At 31.1% G+C, this 21227-nt stretch overlaps 1 protein-coding gene across 1 annotated transcript; it reads right to left on the minus strand.

Annotated features, from left to right (window-relative positions):
* Positions 1-10451: 10451 nt before the first annotated feature.
* Positions 10452-13049, minus strand: LOC129231747 (phosphofurin acidic cluster sorting protein 1-like). Its single transcript, XM_054866107.1, has one exon. It carries the CDS (start codon positions 13047-13049, stop codon positions 10452-10454), a length of 2598 nt encoding a protein of 865 aa, XP_054722082.1.
* Positions 13050-21227: the final 8178 nt, after the last annotated feature.

Consider the following 21227-nt stretch of genomic DNA (forward strand, 5'->3'; position numbering starts at 1 on the left):
GAGCAATTTGAACTTACTTTAAAATTTTTACAGAATTCATGTGTTTTTTTTTTTTAATGAGAAAGATAAATGCTGAATAAATGAATCTAGGTACACAATCTGATTATTTATTTTCACTTTAAAACAAAGGCACAACAAAAACATTTTTAGTGAATTTCCGTATTTATGTATGACACATAATTCAAAGAATCACTACCAGAAAATAAAAGACAATGAAATATGACAATTCTTTGGTTTGAAGTGAGAACTTAAAATTATCTTACAGAAATTTTCAAACATAGTAATACAAAAAATAAATCCCTTTTTACACACATTTTACTAAATACAATTAATTGAATAAAACAGGTCGTTGCAGATTAAAAAATGACCATTTTTCTAATACATGAGTTCTTTGTAAAAGTTAAAACGCAATTTTCTTTGTCAGCCGTTTATTGGTTTTTAAACACTAAAGACAATTGTATCTTATCCTTATATATTATTTCTGTAGCCTGTTTTTGGTTTCTACGCGAGATTTTCCTCAATTCTTGATCGATTTCTTTGATTTACACCTTATTTTAAAGCTTATCGTGCAGGCTACTGACGAAAAATAGACCCACGGTCTAAAAATTGTTTTTTGGGCAAAGAAACCTGTTTTAAAGAACCAGAATGAGGTTTTCGGTTAAATTTATAACTTTAACTTGCACTGTTACCGACAGAGCTGAATAGCTTGATCGGCAGAGCGTTCGTCTGGTAACCAGGAGAATGCATGTTCGGGCCCACGTCCGGATAATCTGCATCAAAAATTTAGCAAAATATCGCGTATTACATAAACAATGAATAACAAATATGAGAGAATACATGAGGTAGAAACGCTCCTAGCTGTTAGGAAAACTTGATGCAACACGGAGCTCAATTGTAAGGCTTTTTTTTAAGCTTTGGCTCCAGAAAGAAAATTAAAGCATAATGTAAGCGAAAATATAAGTATCAGGTTTAAGATTTCAGACTACACTGGAATTGTTTTTTGTTCAGTAAAATATAATAAATCGTATGTTGAAATATAGATTCTTCTAATGAGTTTTTGACTCTTTGTACAAATTTAAAAAAAAATACTACCTCAATTTAAAGGCTAATATATGTTTTTCTCCTTTTTGCAAAAAAAAAAAAACAAAAAAACAAAAAAAAACAAATAGCGTATCACATTTTTACTAGATTTTAAAAGTTACGCTTAAAAAAGAACTTAGTTCAAATTATTTTGTATTTTAACCGTGCTGTTAAATGATGAACACGTGCTGCCATCTAAGTTATAACGGTTCAAACAACCTGCGATAACAAATTGTAAAAATTTTCAAAAATAAAAATACTTCTCGGAAAGAAAAAAATTTTTAAATTACCTGTGGGTTTTTTTTTCGGTAGATCGTTCGGCTATAAACTGTCTGAACTTCGGGCCAGTTCGGGTTGTCCGACATAATAGCAAATTTACAGTAATATTACGCATTACATGAACTCATAACATACAACAGATAACACACGTAATAAAATAAATGCAGTGGGAATGCTATTTGGTGTTTCGACTCCTTTGTGCAGGCTACAGTTATCATTCAGATAAGTTGACTGCTAATGGAAGGGTGTTCTTCCCTTTTTTTTTAAGTTTTGACTCCGTCCAGACCACTGAGCATAATGTAAGCATAAAAAAAAATATTAGATATACCTCAAGGGAATCCTTTTTGTGCAAAAAAACATTTTCATTGTATGTTGAAATGTAGTAGATTTTTCTAATAGCAGTGTTCGAAATTTTGTACAAATGAAAAAATACTACGCTAAATTAAAACTACGAGTTTCAACCAGTAAATCTTTAATTATTTATTCGAATATGGTATAAAACCTTAAAATTATTATCAATTTCATTAGTAAGAAATCATTTTCTACTCCTCTGCTTTCGGCTGAAAAAAAAAATTTTGTCTACGTTCGAAAAATTACACTTAAAAAACGGACTCAGTTCAACTGGTTTTGGTTTTGAATTTTAAGTGTTCGATTAGAAGAAAAACAAGTGCGGGCTTTTAAGCCGTACAGGTTAAAGAAGCCTGCTATGGGAAATTGTTGAATATTCAAAAATTAAAACACTTATATTTTCAACCGAATTTATTACTTCTCTAGAATGTTTGTTTTAATCGCTACGTGAGATCTTCCTCACTCTTTAATCAAATTCCATGTTTTACGAATAATTTTAAATCGTATCATGCTGACTAATGACAAAACATAGACGCATGATCTTATATTTTTTTCGGCGAAAAACTTTTTTACTGTGTTTTATTACGCATTCCTTCAATGAATAGCATTTGAAAAGGAAGGCACAGTTGCTAGGTTTGTTGGAGCGTCGTACTGTTAATCAGAATGGCGCCAGTTCGAATCCGTGCCACTAAATATCTCTTTAATGTTTCTTTTTTTTCTGTCAGATGCTCACATGGGCAGGACTGTATTTGCCACATCCTGTTTTTTTCACATGCAAAATTACTGATTTTTCACGTGTCACTCAGCCACACTTGTATTGATATTTATATTTGCATTGAAAATACGTACAACCAAAAGGGGAGTGATGATCAAATTATCACAACGTTGTATTTAACGAGGTTTTGTTACTGATGTCTTCAAATTACATGCCTTCTCTTGTGTGCTTACTTTTTTCCATTCACTTTTTTCGTTTTTTTTTTCATAATATTCTTTCTTTGAAATTTTTAAAGAGCGAAATGCCCTATGAAACGATTCGAAGTACAGTGCGGAGTTCCACACGGGTCGACTAGTGAAGTTAAAATTCAAAAGTTTTCTTGAATTTGTTGTTTTAATAAAGTTGACGGGTTTATCAAAATGTCTGATTTCTTTACATTTGAAGATGCACTTATAAATTTGAGAAGTCCCATCTAAGTTGAATCTTTAAGGAAGTCATAACTGACATCAAAATTTTCTGACCTTTTACCTTTATCATCTCCTTTAATGAGCTTCAATCTCTTTTTTTACTCCCTCAATTAAGTATAATTTTTTTGTTTGTATTTTCGTAATATGTAACAATTTTTGTTAAATAAGCAGTTGCTATATATTTTGCTACAAAGAAATCATATTTTTGGTTTGAAATAACATCAACATTTCTGAAATGGATTTACCTATTTTCCTTTGATTTTAATTTCACTGTTAGAAGCTTATCTCAGATGTATCTTAGAATACTTTTCTTTACAAAAGAGAAGTGCAAATATTTAATTTAAATATATTCTATATTTCAACGGAGTAGACTATGAACAATTTTGCATCAGTAACTTTTTTTTCTTTAATAAAACATCTAATATACATTTGGGCATATATTGCACACATCACCCATGTTTATCTCTGGTGTTTACTTATAGAAAAGTGCTCTTTATACAGTAAATATGCCTAAATTTTTAAAAATGTGGTTTGAATTAAAGAGTGTTATACCTAAGGATATTATTTATTTTTGCCCTCAAAATGGAACACTACAATTTTAGACATCTGGAAGCATATTAACAAAGATGACATATTTTAAAGTTTGTTTATTACACAAAAGAGCAAAAATAAGCACTTAATTATAACATTATATTTTTATAGAACAAATTTGCTTGCATATATTTAGTACGGACAGTTAATAAAATGTTTGTCAGAATTTCATGTAATTTACTTTCATAATTAATATTACTTTAAGAACCTTCATTTGAAACTACTTTTTCACCAGTTCAAATCATTTATGAGCTCTTTCTACAGGGTGCCCACTCCAAAATGGAAAAGTCAAAATAAAGCACTTTAAAAACACCCCTTTATTTCCCCCCACACTCGAATATTTTCTTTGGGTGCATGGTAAAGCAACGGTTCTCAACATTTTCACTACTAAGAACCACTTAGTATCCTTCCAAATCTCAAGTGAACATAATATGCAGGGAAGCCGTAAACTTAAATTTTTGCGGGTGGGACAATCTCATTTTGCTTTTGTCAAATGATTATAAGAGCATATACACATGCGTATATCTAATGAAAAGGGATAAAAAGGGCTCTTTGAAACTCTCTGCTAACTATTCTATTTTGAAAATAAGAATAAGTAAATAAACTCTAACCATGAACACCCATAACTCTCACTAGCTGCCTATGTTAAGTAATGGAGTGGATGGTCAACGCCAGGCTGATGTATATTCTGGAGTTGCACCATCTGCTATCTTCATATGAAAGTGGATTCAGGCGTGGCAGATGCACAGTGGACAACCTGCTGCTTCTTGAAACGTTAGTAAGAGAAGCATTCCTTAAACGAAAATACCTTGTGAGGGTATTTTTTGACATTGAAAAAGCATATGACCATGCCTGGAGATATGGAATCCTCAAAACCCTGCACGAGTATGGGTTGCGAGGTAATCTACTCCATCTTTCTCTCTAATTTTCTAAGAGATCAAACTTTTGCGTACGTGTCAAATCTGTTATGTCAGATACCTTCATTCAAGAAGGAAGAGTTCCCCAGGGAAGTGTACTAAGTGTAACTGTTTTTGTAATAGCAATCGACAGCTTAATCCAACAACTGCCTCCCGCTGTCAAGAGTACCATGTTTGTAGGTGAATTTCGAATTTCTTTCTCTTCATCGAATATGAGTATCATTGAACAAGAACTTCAAATTGCTATCAATGAAGTATCACAATGGGCGGCGGAAAATGGCTTCACTTTCTCTGCTCAAAAAACCTTCTGTATCCACTTCTGCTGTAAAAGAGATCTTCACCCTGATCCAAATCTTCTCCTCAACAATCAACCAATAGCTGTAAAAGATCAAGGAAAATTCCTTGGTCTCACACTTGATAACAAACTTTAATTTATACCGCGTATACAAGAATTAAAAAAGAAATGTTTACTGAAATTAAATATCCTTAAAATCATAGCAAACACTTCTTGGGGGTGCTAATACAGAGTCTCTCTTAAGAATCTACAGGGCTCTGATACGCTCAAAACCACGGCAATGGCTCCACGGCAAAAAGCTACCTGAAAGTTCTGGATCCAATACATCATCAGGCGTTGCACAGGAGCCTTTCGAACCTCGGCTATCAACAGTCTTCATATTCTTGCTCATGAACAATCTTTAAACAATGGACGCCTCAAACCTTCCTTGAACTTCTATTACGAAACAAAACCTTACACTGATCACTCTTTACACCTTCATATTTTTACTTCATCTAATGTTGTCTTATTTTTTTATCGCCCTTCTGCAAAACCAACATTTGGGATCTGAATGCACCCGGTGCTCTCAGATTTCAATGCTCTCAATACAATAGAACCAATTAAACCATGTCGTGAAGTAATTACATCTACCATCAATGACCTCATTAAATTCCCTAAAGGGACTACCTCCAATACAGCTTACCAAATATTTTATTATACAAAAAGCCAATATTCTGATCATCTTGGCATTTTTACTGACGGATCAAAAGCAAACGATCACGTGGGCTTTGCTGCAATAATTGTGAAGTTCCCGAGGAAAAAATAAATCCATCTTGCTCAGTATTTACCTCCAAAACAAAAGTTATATTTACATCCCTTCAATCAATAGCCAGATCCAACCACAAAAAATGGGTGATATGCACTGACTCAAAAAGTTCAGTGGAAGCCATCACTTGCTGCAATAATAATAGCCACCCTATAGTCATTCAGTCATACCATTTATACAAAAATCTTAGCCAAAATCATTTTCATGTTCTCTTTTGTTGGATCCCTGGTCATGAGGGCATTACAGGCAATGAAGCTGTCGATTCAGCTGCCAGAGTCGTAAGCATTATGGTTGATGATAGTGTTCCTTTTGATGACATTAAAAATGCCATTTCTGAATTTCTTAACATGTATTGGCAGCGGACTTGGAATCTTTAAATAAATTGCACTTGATCCAAGTGTTGACTAAAGGTTTCAAATCATTACAACTTACCAGGAGAGAACAAGTTTTATTAACTTGACTTTGCATCGATCATACCAGGTTTGCCCATAAATGCCTAGTGCATGAACCAGCTTCAACATGTATTAAATGTAATGTCAACCAGACAGTGTTGCATATTTTATGTAACTGCCAAATTTTAATCAAATGCATTTTAAATATTTCAATAATTATAACCAATTTTTGAAAGAATTGCTGGGGAACCCACCTAATTGCAAGTTGTACTCCTTCCTCTGGGAGATTGGTTTTTCCTTTTTAATTTAGTGTTTCTCTAGTCATTATGTGGTTATGTTCTTTTATTTTTACTCAAGGTATACTGTCAACATATTGTTTCAACCATTTTTTCTTAATTTATTACTTTGTGTATCTTTCACGGGTTTTTATTTTAAACTATTTGCTGTTTTGTGTTTTATTTTACAATACATACTTTTGCCACTTGGTGTTTTTATACTTATATGAAAAATAAAGAATCCTTTGGCGCAGTATAGCCCTTAAGGGCTCTTGTGCCATTCAAACCAAATAAACCAATTAATCAAAACATTAACAAAGATGAGCAGTTTACCCATAATTATACAACTTCGCAACTCATTGAAATTTCAGTAATTTTTCATTTTTCTGCATTTTTGTCATCTGTTGTACGTTAGCTTTACTGTAAAAGCTTGCTTATGTGGTTTCCGCCAAAAAAAAAAAAGGGGGGCGAAAAAAAGTCTAATTCCAACATTTCCCAACTGTTCGTATTGAAATCAACACACATTCCTTCAAATATCTCAAAAACTCATTTCTGCAGACACTGCCGTTTATCTACCCACGGCAGTATAGACTTATGTCTATAGAGACTACATATGGCTATAAGTAAATTTTTAGGCACCATACACCTTTTTCTTACAAAATAGTTTATTTTAAATAACCAAACAGGCAAAATTTCCCTTTTTAAATTTAATTAACCCTTTTCTATTATTTTAATGCCTGAATTGTGTCTTAGTTATTTGGCTCGGGCCCTAATACTAGCGCTGTATTCTGTTGAGGCTTAACTTTTATTCTAACTAATTTTAAGAAAGATTTAACAACAAAGTAATGATTTACTTACAAAGATTGCTATATCCCTTCATGAAACATTAAAAAGTTTATGACTTTGAAAATTGGTCAATTTCTATTTTAATTACATGTATGTAATGTATGTTTCTATGATAAAAACATACATTGTACGCATCAGAATCTATGGCAGATTAATAACAAGGGAAAATGTTCAGAAACTAAAAATCAGTCATTCTCTAATGATTCATAGCAGTATTACTAGAATTCTGATAAAAGTAATCATTAACACAAAACTTTTTTGAAAAATTCAAATCTCAACTAATTGTTATTCGACTTTCTGGAAGATGAGTTTTACTGTTGAAATGCTTTAATATGATATTTATTATACAGTGAAAAAAAAAGAAAAAAAAGTCACTTTTTGGCTTTGTTTGAAAATTTATGCAAGGATAATTCTCAAAATCCCTGACATTGTCAATGCTATTTAGCGATACTATAACAGTTTTAATAAACAAATCTATATAACAAAAATCATAAATAAAACCATAACTTAATGATATATTTGAACCAATGTCATAGAACATTTAAAAATAATTTATGACTAAGCACACATATATTATATTTTTGTATATCAAGCTTGAAGTAATCACAATTACATAATCATTATCCACAGCAATCAGTTATTTTAGTAGAATCACAATTGTAATCAGTCAAGGAGATATTCTTGTAATCATAATCAAAACTGCAATCATGTTTTCTTGTGCTAAAGTTACAGGCTATAGCTTTGAGCAACTGCTTTCAAACTTTTTTAAAAGTTAAAATGTGTAAAATGGCATTTATGTAAAAAATTATCATTAATTTGTGAGTTTTTTATTTTCATTTTTTAGTTTACGGCTTTGTGTGCAAGTTACACCTCAGTATTGCCCTTCATGTTCCAAAATGACTCTCTTGTTTTGCTCCTTGGTTTGTTTGTACATGTTGATTTTTGAACAATAGTTATGAATTTATGTATGCAAGTTTGGTGTGTAACTTATTGTATTAGAATTACAAAACAAGAGGTTATATTATGATTTTGATGATGTATGAGAAAAATAAATTACAACCCCGGGATTACAGAGTTAAAAAAACAATTGATTACAATTACAAAGAAGCGACTATAATTATAATTAGAAAACAAGAGGTTATATTATGATTTTGATGATGTCTGAGAAAAATAAATTACAACCTCGGGATTACAGAGTTAAAAAAACAATTGATTACAATTACAAAGAAGTGACTATAATTACAATTACACAAAATATTAAAATTTTCAAAAACAAAAGTTTATTTTATGACCAAATAATGGGGAAATTTATATGAAAGAATTATGAAAGCAACCCAGAACAGCTTAAATCACAACATTAAAAGGATTTTTTTTTTTTTTTTTAACTTTAAGAGAGACATAATGCAAACAAATAAAAGGAAAGAGAAATAAAACTGCATGATTTATGAAAATGCAAAAAAGTGGAATAGTTCCAATAGAACAGAAAATGATTATAATTTTATAAGAAATTTTAAGCCATCAGTTATGGGACATGACCGGTTGAAAGGCAAACAGTCTGTAATTGAAAGACAATGTAGTGAAAAATATTTTTGTAGTAAGTCCTTTGTGTACAACTTGTTGAAGTCGAAGTGAACTGATAACAAAATTGCTGTGAAAAAAAATAATGGTCACAATAGTACTTGATTAATGTTTTAAACAAAAATTATTTCTGAAAATAATGATGCATGTTGTAATATTTAAAAAATATTCAAACAGGGAGGGAACACACAGTTACTGAGGTGTAGGAAAATAACTGTGCTTAATTTATCTGCTTACTATTAGTTAAACATTATGTTATAATAAAACATGTATAAAAGTTTAAAATAGGATTTTCAAGCAACATAGTTGCTCAATTCTTGCTGTTACCAACACCCTACTTATAAATATGATGCATGATAAGAAATGATCTGTTATGAAATGGAGACTAATGAAAGGAAAATTACTTTCCACAGTTCATGGAAAACAGCAGTTCATCCAGTTGTTCATTAGAAGTGCAAGAATTTCTTTTACCTCTAAAGCGTTAAGCGATTTCAATACATACAACTTTTCTGACATATATGTATACAATCATTGTAACATTAAGAGTCAGGGAATAAAACTTATTCTAATCCCCAAAATCATTTCAATAACCAATCATATATCTTGTGTCTTCATAATTTAAATTTTGAGTACAAGAATATGTCTTGCTGAATATTACATGACATTTAGAACTTATAATTAAACACATCCTAAATATGTTGATTATGAATAAGGACAAAAATAATTGATTACAGTTAACTGATAACATAACAGTAATTACTCCAAGCCTGATACATAAATATCTTCAACAAAACAAACATCTATCTATACTCCACTCTTTGTACACATAACTGCAGTAAAGACATCAATATAGAGTATTAAAACTACACCTATGTATTACAAAAGCAGTTGCTTAAGACAGAACAACATAACTTAAACATATAACAAATAGAATCAACACAAATTGTTTTCAAAGTATTAAAAAATTTAAAAGTATTTTGGTTAAATGTATTTTAAAGGCTAGTTTACTGCGAATGCAATGAGTATTACACTTACAATATTCCATTAATTTAGTTTCAAGCAAGTATAAAAAGATTATGCCACATATAAATTTTGACATACAAGCTTATCTATTTAATTTCTACTTTAATATCAGATATATGTTTATGAATATACAGCAGTAAATGCAGAAATTCACAGTAGAAACACGTGTACAACAAACATGCAGACTAGTACCTCATGGGTATACTTGTAACAGGGTGAAAATATTAATAATAGAATATAAAGCTGAATAACAAAGTTAAATTTTTTTAAATTTAAAACAACTTCATTTAGGGAAAGTAATTTTAAACTATTACACCCTATTTTTAAATTAATGTTTAATAACCTTTGAAAGTGAAATGCAGGGCAGAGTGCATAAGCGTGATAAATTTATTCGATCACAAACCACAGCAACATTACAAAATATTTAGGGTGTAATAGCCAAAAATATTGCTCATAGACATTACAAAAATAGTAAAATTGCTATTCAGCAATATAAATAAAATATTCAAAAACTTTATGTATTCAAACTTTTTATATTGTCACATACAATAAGTAGTAAGCAACACAGCGATCTATCACAGACAACAGCAATTCTTTAACATCATTATAACTATTAATAAATCCTTTCTTTGAAACAAAAAAAAATGTCCTATGCTTAGCAACACAAAATGAAACCATTTTTACTATTCACAATTTTTAAATCAAACAACTTATTTACAACTCAAGCAAACACATTAATTTTATAAACAAATACTAATAAACACTCATAACTACTATCTGAGAACTAAATATTTCATGCACTTGGCACTAAAAATGCAGATCATACAACTCATATTTTTTTCAGGGATGTTCCGGCATGGAAAAAACCGCAACAGGAAAATATTTTACGTGAGTTTGCCACTGAGAAGTTAACTGAAAAAATTTTACTCCACTCCATTCTACACCATCAATAGTTACTTTTAGTGGCGCTTGTAAGGTTCGGCAAGAGCAAATAAGTCTATTGATACCTTCAACTTGTTGGTAACGATTATCAAGTTCTTTTTCTTTTTCTTTCTTCTTACCCAACCTCATAATTTTTTGCTTCTTTTCTTTGGTAACATACATGAGAGTAAGAGATGATATAGCTGCGTCTGAAGAACCGCTTACACGTGACACATGCAAAGTTCGAAAACTGGTTTTTAAACTTAATTTTGAAGTTTCCCCTTTTTTGCCAACATCTCCTTTTTGTGGTAAAATCCAGTAATCCAATTGTAAATCTACAGTTTCACCGACTCCAGACATCATAGTAGAGATGTTTGAGCTATGCAGTAAGGGAGTTGAACTATTTCCATAAAATGCAGTAGAAATACTAGGAGAACTAGGGGGAGTAGTGTTTTCACGGGGTCCTTTTTCAACAGTATTTGAAGGTGGTGATCCACCAGGAACAGTTAGATTGGGTGATATTTCCTCAGTATCCATAGAAGCAGTTTGAGTAACACCTTCCATCATGCCAATTTTGACATCAATAGTGAAAGGAATAAAAATTTGAGATGATTCATCATCAGAGCTCTTCTCTCGATAAGTTACCATTGCTTCAGCAATAGCCAATTGCCATAAGGATGCAGAATTATTTATGTAATGCAATATACGATCTACTGTTACTTGTATTTCTGGAGTAGATGAAGTTTCATTGCAATGGTCAAGCAGATCTTTCCATGAACTGTCTAAAAAAGAGTTGCTGTAAGTATTATCAATGTTGCCTATGTGCTTTGCAACACAACTTGATGTCAAAGGTACTATGCAAAATTTTACATATGTTTGCCATTCAGAAGGTTTTAATGAAAAATGCTCTACGTATAAACGCAGAACAGAGCTAAAAAAGCTATCCTGTCCAAGGATACCGATTTTTATTGGTAGTGGAGCATGTGCGTTACAGTTGCAAAATTTTTGGATCTTGTTCATTAAGCAAGAAAAAGATGCTCTCAAATCAGAATTTGAAAGAATTGTTATAACATTTTCCTCTCGATCAAGAAGTTGTACAGCTAAACAGTTACCCACAACATCGATTGCGTTTATAACTAGGACATGATCAGGAATTGAGTCATCTGATGGAAATATGCGAGCTAATTGTTCCAATACAGTTTTTTGAGGACTACATTCAGAATCCTTAGATGTAGATTTTTCATACATTACTTTTTCTTTAACTTCTTTTGAGTTGCACAAGCGCTTATCTTTAGAGGCATTTTTTTCACGAGTAAAAAGCTTAGTCCGTTTCTCTTTATCAGCATTTGAATGCGCAAAAGGTTTCTTTTCATCCATGTTTAAAGACTTAGGAGGACTTGCAGTTTGACTAGTATCTGTATTTTCTTGATCAGTTCCAGATTCATGATTTTCATCAGTTTTTCGTGAGCTATCATCACTTACCATAGGCATGCTTGTTTTATCTAAAGCTGTCAAAGTTCCTGAAGAAAAAAATGGACGCAAACTTGGCTTAGGGGTAGAAGATATACTAATATCATCCACATCTGGACCACTATCACTCATGCTTTCTAGTTCATCTATTAGATCTTCAAACTCTTGAGGATTTTGAGAAATAAGCTCCTGTTCAAGCTCGTCTTGATATTGTTCTGAATCAGACACCTCAGCTTCAGGTATTCTGAATTTTTTTAGTAAGGCAATAATTTTTTGCTTAATATTTCGTTCTACCGGATCAGGGCGTTCAGCAACAGTTTGAAAAATTTTTTGATTCAAGGATTTACGTAAATGTGCATGTTCATGTTCTATAGTTTCCCCACCAGTTGTTGTTTCTTCTGCAACAGGTTCACTATCACAACCATCTTCATTTGAAGTATACTCTTCTTCTTCATCACTAAAATTGTCAACTTCTACAACTCTCTCAACTCCACGTATCATTTTTTGCCTGTCAGCATCTTCATGATCAACAGGCTGACTAGAAATAGCATACATTAAAACTCTTGCCATGACTTCACTTTTTTCTTTATTATTGGAATGCAGTTCAAGATCTTTATCCATTGGTCGTTGAAGAACTTCAGCCATATTGATGATTCCTCCTGCAAGAGTTTTAAATCCAAGAATTGCTCTATTCTTATATCTTTTTCGGCGCTGTAGCAAAATCTGCAAGTTATTTCCACTGCGCTTTAAAAAATGAGGGTACTGCAGTGAAAACGTTAGGTCCAATTCTGTGTCAATAAGGCCATTGTTAAGAACCATTATTTCATTGGAACGCAATGTTCGTTTTGAACTTTGCATTTTAACTGCAATAATAACGGAATTTACATCTCCTGTTACTGGTTTCAAGAGAACAAGTCTAGTGAGGTTCAGCGTGCATAATCTAGGAATGCAATTTGGTGCTGTTCGATCAACCTCCCATGCTGCAAAAAGTTTCATAGGCACAGGTTTTCCCCACACATTTGAGGGTTTAGTTGATTTTTCTGCCATTTTGAATAGCTTAAAATTCAAACAAATGCAAAGTATAGAGAGCGAAAGATTTGCAGAAGATGAAACAGCACACTGTACTTAACAATGTAACCAAAAGTGTACATAGCAAAAAATATAAAGATTTGCTAAAAACTTGATTTTTGCTTTACAAAATTATCGAATCACAAACACCATTAGCATAACATTTTGTTGAATCCTGAGACATATAATTTGGAAAGCATTAAATGCAGTATTAACAAAACAATATAACAGGTAAAAAGGCTGCAGTACTTATCTATTTAAATCATTTATAATTTATACTTGAAACTAATAGCAATTTACTATCTCTTGCTCAGTCTTTCTTTTTTTCTTTTGCAAAATATACTAATTGATCAGCAGAACTTCTTCATCCCCTATGAAATAGAAACACTGTTTTACAAAAAGGGAAATGCAAAATACATGTAAAGAGTAATAGTAATGCAACATTAAAATATATATACAGTGAAATCCCGTTACGACGAAATATCCGTTACAACGCACAAAACGTTCAGTTCCATTTTAAAACCCATTAAGATAATGTATAAAAATTCTTGCTTTAATCAAACGGAGTTTTTTTTTTAAATGCGTATCAATGAAATGTTTTTCTTAACATCAGTTTGAATATTTTTTACTTATTGACGTTTTCAGAAGTTAAAAAACAAGTTAGCCACTTTCCTGACAAACTCAGATTCCCAGAGATTTCCAAGTTTTCCAGAGTAAAACTTCAGAAATTCCAGACACCACGAAACATATTTCCAATTTTTTAATTTGATTTTGAACCATAATTAAACCACTATCCTATACAACACATCTAAATACACATATACATGCACAACTATGTGTAACACCGATACAAGCATTTTTCATGCATTGCATTCTAAATAAAAATTGCTATATGTGCCCTATGTACTAATGAGGTAAAATTTAAAACAAACTGCATGAAGAATGCAGTTTAGAATTTGTTCTTCAGATTTATTTGAATAAATTTATACGCATTTTGCCATGTTAATTACTTACATTCTATTTTACTTTATTTACGAATTCATAGCTACCAACCTCAAGAATAAACAAATAAAAGGAACAAATAGGAGTACCAAACGGGGACTGAAACAGATTCAGGAAAATTAAAACTTAAAAAATACCCTATAAGTTCTATTGTTTAGCATAACTGATAATGAAAAAAAAATGATCTTTAAATTGTAAGACGTGAAACAAACTTTCCTCAAAGGACATGTTTAATGTGGGTGTATGTTTTCTTTTCTTTTTTAAAGAGGTTTTACCTGTATTTAAGTATTTTTTTCCCTTTCAAGAGTTTAAAAAATTACATTCAAAATCAAAAACAATATTGCCAGGGCAAAAGTTCCACAAAAAAAAAAAAAAAAAAAAAAAAAAAAAAAAAAAAAAAAAAAAAAAACAGTGATAATAAAAACAAATCTCAAACTCTCTCTCTCAAAAAAAAAGATTGATTTCCAATTTAGGTCTAAGGTAAAGAAAAAAAAAGCATTAAACAACTGACACATTCTGATTTAATTTTATACTGCATGGGCAAGACTGGCAGTATTGATCAGATTGTTCCAGATTTTTCACTAAAAATCAGAGATAAAAAACTAACAGAGGTTTCCATTTTTTTTTACCAATTTTTCTTTAAAAGGTGTAGAAATGATACTTGCATGAATATATATGGTAAGTTCTTTCTATTCTATCCTTTTAATATGAATTTTTAAAGTGTATTTATTACTTTGCTATACCATGGTTGAGATAATAGTTTGTAATTGCGAAGTTTATAGCGATGAGATTTTTTCAAGCATTTTATTTATTTATTTATTGTTTGACACTCATTAACCCCCGACATACAAAGGAAAGGTGTTTGACGTGTCTGTATGTGGCCCTCCAGCAGCCAAACGGATGAACTGATTTTGAAAGAAAAAAATATTCGAAAGAAGAGTTGGTTGAGAGTGTTCTTAGCTAGATTGAATCTTCGAATTAATGAAGATATTAAAACCTCAAAAAGATTTTTTGCGATTTTTGCAGTGAAAACACATTTAAAAACTTAAAAATGTAGCACCAAAATAAAGAGTAATTTCTTCTACATTGAATATGTTTGGAAAATTTCCATGTTATATAGAATTCAAATTTAAAAAAATTTTTGAATCAGATTTTAAATATGGCTATGCCTAATTACGGCTATGCCTTTATTCGGGCGATTGGTAACCAAACTCATTGTTGGCCGACAAGGAAAAAATGCAATGATTTAAAATGTTTATCTGTTGCCCGTTTATATTTGTTAACAAATAAAATACTTGTAATGGTTTTTCAATAGATTAAGGCTTTTAAAATGATTTTCATATTTTCCTCCTGATTGTACTTTTGTGTCTCAGTCAGGGTTTTTTTTTTAATTCTTAATTTTAGTTACTCCTTCGAAAAGTACAGTAAACTCTTGTTTATTGATGTAATTGAGTGGCACAAACGCCCTGCGTAATAAAAATTGCAGATAAACCGTAAAAAGGCTAAAATGAGGGACAACAAAGGTAAAAATTATTCTTCCTCAAAAAACATGGCTGTATTGATACATAGTACTTTGCAGTGAAAATATATGCAGCACAGTAAAAATGTTTTGTATTTTTGTACATCAGAACTTAACATCAATAAAGAACAAGGGCATGTACGATGAAGAAAGCACAAAAAATAAATAAAAGTTTAAATTAAAAATCTTTTGGAGGAAAAAAGCCATCGGTTTTTGCTTCTTACTGAGAAAATATATCTTACTGATTTTTGAATGACTCACTGATAATCATGAGTTTACTGTATGAGGATAGCAATGATGTAGCGATTATACTGGAAACTATTGTACATTAATTCATTTTAATCATTTTTCATATCAAAAGCCTACGGATTTTTTTTTTTTTTGTTATTTTATGGCATCTGCTTCTAGCTCATCCTTCTTTTAGTAATTTCCAAATTTGTACATTGTAAAAATCCCGCTGAACTGAAATACTAGGATATTTTTTGTACTAATTGTCTTTTGAGGCACCTTCTTCTTCCATCACCAAGTAAAATAAAAGAAGTGTTTGATATAAAACTTTATTGTTCAGCTTGAAATTTATTGTTGTAGTGTAGAATATATTTGCATTCAACCAGTTTTCATTCAAACCAGTAACTATAGATTTGAATCTGGATGTCAGAAATTAAAGCTTTTAATGTTTTATCTCTTTTTTTTTGTGCTGGTCTCCTTGTAATATTAAATTGAACACAGTTTTGGTTTCATACAAAAATTATGCTAATATAATTATGATAGTTATATAAACTTAACAAGGGATCTTGAGATGATTTTTAAGAAATAGCTGCAGGTAGGTAGCTCTACCTAAGCATTAAATTATTTAAACAGATGGATGCAGATGAAATTAAAATAGAATCTAGTTTATTGCTAATCATGTGATACTTCTCAAAGACGAGAGTTGGCATTTTATTCTTCGTATTTACATGCATTACAGTGTTAACTTTGTATCATGTATATGTAAGGATTTTTTTAAAGCTAGTTTAAACTTCATGCTTATTTTCTCATGTTTTGCAGAAAACTTTGCATGAGTTACGCTCCTAATCAAAGTAATTTAGAAATTACAACCAAGCAAAATAATTTTGCAACTGAGAACATTTTAAAAGGTGCCCTTGACACTTAACTGGTTAGTGCTCGACCTCTGGCGTGTCATGTTTGTATTTGCATTCATTTTAATACTGTGGAGTATTTTTTAATAATAATACTTGTTTGAGAGGATAGATCTTTCATAGATTTTCTTAAATGGTTCTGAATGATTAACTGCAGTATTTTGATAATCTATGTACACTATTAACATGTTTTCACTACATAGATTTATGTATGTGCTCTTTGATTCCTTATTTTTCCAGTCATTTGTTGGCTGGTCTGGTGGGTACTCGATTTGTATTCAAAATCATTTCAAGTTTAAGATTCCAGTTTGCATAGTTGTTTTCCTTCATTGTTTCATTCAGTTCACTTTCTCTGATTGATGCCATATCAGTTTCCTATATTGTTTTATTTTTCTTGATACATACTTATATCAATGCTTTCTTACACAGAGATGTGATTGCCAAAAGGTAAAAAAAGAACCCTCCAAAATATGACACAAAAAGGTGTGCAAGGGAAAATATAAAAATTAAACTCAATGAGCAAAGTAAAAAAAAAAGGCAATACACAAGTAGTTTTTGTATTCATTTCAAAATATTTGTTGAAGTAAGAAATCAACAGCATAAAATTTTCTTAAGATAATTTTAAAAGGGTGCTGTCAAGGGCAAATTTATATGTATATAGGATAGAAAGATATTAAGGAAAAAATTCAGTACTTTATTATAAATATCAGAGCTTTTAGAACTCGAAAGTCAAGAAAAAAAAAGAGGGTTTTAACAAGTTTGTCATTTTAGTCATAAATATCAGTAGTGAGTAAATATAAGAATTTTTCAATGATCTCCATAGTATTTTTAGCTAGTTAAGAGCATCTGAAAACAATGCTTTACTATTTGTAAAGAAATTAATAAGCATACAGAAAAATAAAGTAAATGCTCAACAAAAAAGTATATTCAACAGCAGTATATTTTGAGTAGAGCAATAAAAGTTTAACACAACTGCATCCTTTCAGGGGAAAAGTTAGCAGTACGAAACAAGGGGTGCAAAAAGTATCCTTGTATTTTAACACAATAGGCTTTGCATAGCATACAATTCAAGAAATTATCAAAAGAGCAAACAAGAAACAGATGTTAAAAGATTGCTTTTACACAATGCATAAAAATTACAATGCCTACTGTCCACGTGCATACAAAAAAAGGATAAAAATGAGTTCAATTATTGCAAAAGAGTTGCATATGTGTAATAATCAAATTAACTACTTAAAAATTCAATTTCATGAGCAAATTTTACTTCAAACAAAGTATTAATACACATTTAAAAATGCAGGTTTTTGTAAAAATGGCAGCTTAAAAATTATTTGTGAATATTGATTTTATCATTTTTGTGAATGTACTGATAAATGGTAGTTAAAAGAATGAATTGTATTCTAGTTTGTTGAACACTGAAAATTGGGTTAAAAGAGACGGCTTTAGCGTAAAGGAAGAAAAAACCTGGTTAATTGCATTATTTTAGTGCGTAAAAGTTAGCAGGGAATTCAAATCAACTTAATGGAATCTAAATAAAAGTAGCAATTCTTTGCTTAAACATAACAATTAAAATATTATTTAAAATTTTTCTAAGTTTTTAATGAAAAAACAATTTATTTACCAGCCTATTAGCAAAGCTAAATAAGCACAAAAAAGGAAATTTTCAATTCTCATAATGTTTTAAAAGAATGCATATTTCAGACAGAAAAAGCTGAAAAAAGCAAAAAAAAAAGACAGCGGAAATCTATGAATCCCTGGAAAAATCATATCTCTGCTGCAGGCTGGTGCCAAGACTGATCGCAGTTGTACAAATGTCTTTTGAGCACCTTTATGCATTAAGGTTTGAGCAAAATATAGTTAGCACCTAGGGTGAGTCTTTGTAGACAAATGTAATATGGAAAAAAATACATCTGACATTTAATTTATCAAAAGAAAAACAATTTGTAAATTTTTAATTTTGGAACAGTGTACGTATTTACTTCATATCTCACAGCTATTTCGAGAAACGGCGGGTGTAAGGGAGGGGCAATCAAAATTGACTTTTGAAATCTGACTTTTTCTCTTGGAAACCTTGTATTAAGCTGCTGTTAAAAAGATATGGCCAGTTTCAGTTAATCAAAGCATTTTACCCCAACAATTTTTTAAAAAAATTCTTGGAATTTGATTGAAATAATTGTTTATTTCAGTCTAATAAGTACTTCAAAAAAAAGGGGGGGGAAACGGCTATTACTTGAAAAAAAATCTGATATACTGTCCATAAAGCAAGATGTCTATTTCTGGACCTCGTGTTGATCAATATTTAGTTTGTTTCTGAAGAAAATGTTTTAAAATGTAGAAAATTGAAAAGTCCACTTTACCGAGATAATGTGTTTTTTCAAGTTGCCTGCCCAAAAAAAAACAAAGCATGTTTTTCCGGGCTGTGTCCGTTTTGACAAACCCTGCTTTGATATGCTAATGCATTTTTGAAGAAAGAAAATATTTTAAATATCAAAGTTAACGCCCCTCTAAATATCTCTCTAAACTCTAATTGAACAATAATTATTCATAGTTTTATGCCTGTCAAAATGTGACAACAGAGTACTGAATAGATTTCTAAATTGAAGTAGAGGATATCTCCCTTAAAATCTAAAACTGAAATCATTTCCAGTAAATTAAAAAATTTCTAAAAGGCATTAAATTTACTACCTAAAACAGACTACCTGAATTACCAGATATGATTGCTTCGGCTAAGCAATCATATCCAAGAGAGAAGGGTGTATGAGAGGGGGAGGAAGGCTCAAAAATATTCTGAAAGCACACAGTAAAATTCCAAAATCCACTATCATGAAGTGAGGAGACTAGTCTCCCAAAATTTTGGTTAAAAAAACTTTATGCTAATTTTTTAAAAATTAAAAAAAATATTGAGAAAAATATGAGAAATAAATTGCAAAGGTACAGAAGGGGAGATTGAGCTAAAAATCTGAAGGCTCCAGCCAAAATTTGGAGAACAGGCAACTCAGAAAATGGATGGCACCACAAATGTGTGTAAATGGAACATTCAGTGTCAATCATTTTGTCTGCTTTCAGCTTTTTATCAGAGTATTAAAGGTTTTTGTGATCAGATTGAGGCAGACAGGTCCGTCCACCTTGGACTCCCAGAGACAAATCTTTGTAATGAAAAATTTATAATAAGTTGTCAGAATGAGAAGGTCAGTTTTCTGACTAACATCAACTTTGAAGGAAATAGATACATTTTTTTTAACTGTCCACAAAAATCTATTGAAACTCAAAATTAGTGATAGAAGAAACACTTTACGTATTTACAAAACAAAAAAAAAAAGTTGCAAAGGAGATAATAGCAAAATTCAGGAGTTTTAACAGCTCTTATTTTCTTTTCTTAAGAAGCAGGATTTTATGAGGAGTTTGTAAGCAGCATATGAACCTTGTTAGTGGCGTTAACAGTTTCAAATTGGTGTCCTGCCAAGCCTAATTTGTCTAACGCTCACCATCTTTGGCTTTTAATGCACTACCAAAAAAAGCAACATTCAGTTTAAAGGAAATGGCAGACTGCCAGGCAGGATAAATACTACAAAATTTCTTCTTGCACGAACCAGAAAAAGCAAAGGTTTTTTACAGCAAGAAATAACGTGCTTTATCAATATTCTAGGAGAGACTAAATAGAAGGGTCGGAAATAGTGGGACAGTAATTTTTACTGTAAAAATTTTTTAGCCATGACTAAAGAACCAATTCAAAGAAAGGTAATAATGAGGGGACAGGCGGTAATACTTAAAAAAGATAGATGGTTTTATCCCCTAGCAGACTGATCATCCCAACGGTAAACATGTGTAATGAGCTTTAACTCTTTCAGAATAGCAGAGGCCTTGGCCAGCCACAATAGCTCAATGCAGCCGAGAATATTTTCCACCCCCTATAGAGCTAACAAGTCTGAACTTGGTGTGTATGTTCAAGATTAAGAAGAGGCAGGTGATATAAAGGACAATTGGGGAATAATGCCTGCCTTGACAGCAGTTTCACTTACTTTCACTTAAAACTTTCAGTGCCACCCAAAAAAGGTGGAATGTCCCTACTTGATAACTAAGAGGTTGGAAGTTACTCACAGGATTAAGAAATACATGGAGAGCTTTTTAAAGTGACACAAAATTGCTGAAAAAGAAAATTGAAGCACTCAATTGGTATTTTTTTCCCGGAAGAGGTCAGAAGTTTTGTTCCTATTAACCGAAACTTTAATTTTGATCAATGTAATATACTTTGTGTAATTAAATAGCAAACCAAACTTAATTAACAAAGTGTTTGTTTTAGCTGTGATTTTGTATTAACCGTGGTTGTATTAACAGAGTTCAAATGTATTTAAATTTATTGAAATGATAAAACATTGAGAAAAAATTATATCACCTCAGCAGAAGATTTTGAACTTTGTACTTGATTTAATGTTAAAAATGCTGAATGTATACTATATTTCACTTATTTTGCTTTTGAAACTTTCAGAATTTTTATGT

The sequence above is a fragment of the Uloborus diversus genome, chromosome 10 (genome assembly GCF_026930045.1).
Source record: "Uloborus diversus isolate 005 chromosome 10, Udiv.v.3.1, whole genome shotgun sequence".
Lineage (NCBI taxonomy): Eukaryota > Metazoa > Arthropoda > Arachnida > Araneae > Uloboridae > Uloborus > Uloborus diversus.

Coding starts and splice junctions, on each gene's coding strand:
- LOC129231747 (XM_054866107.1), bottom strand. CDS start 13,049: ATGGCAGAAAAATCAACTAAACCCTCAAATGTGTGGGGAAAACCTGTG.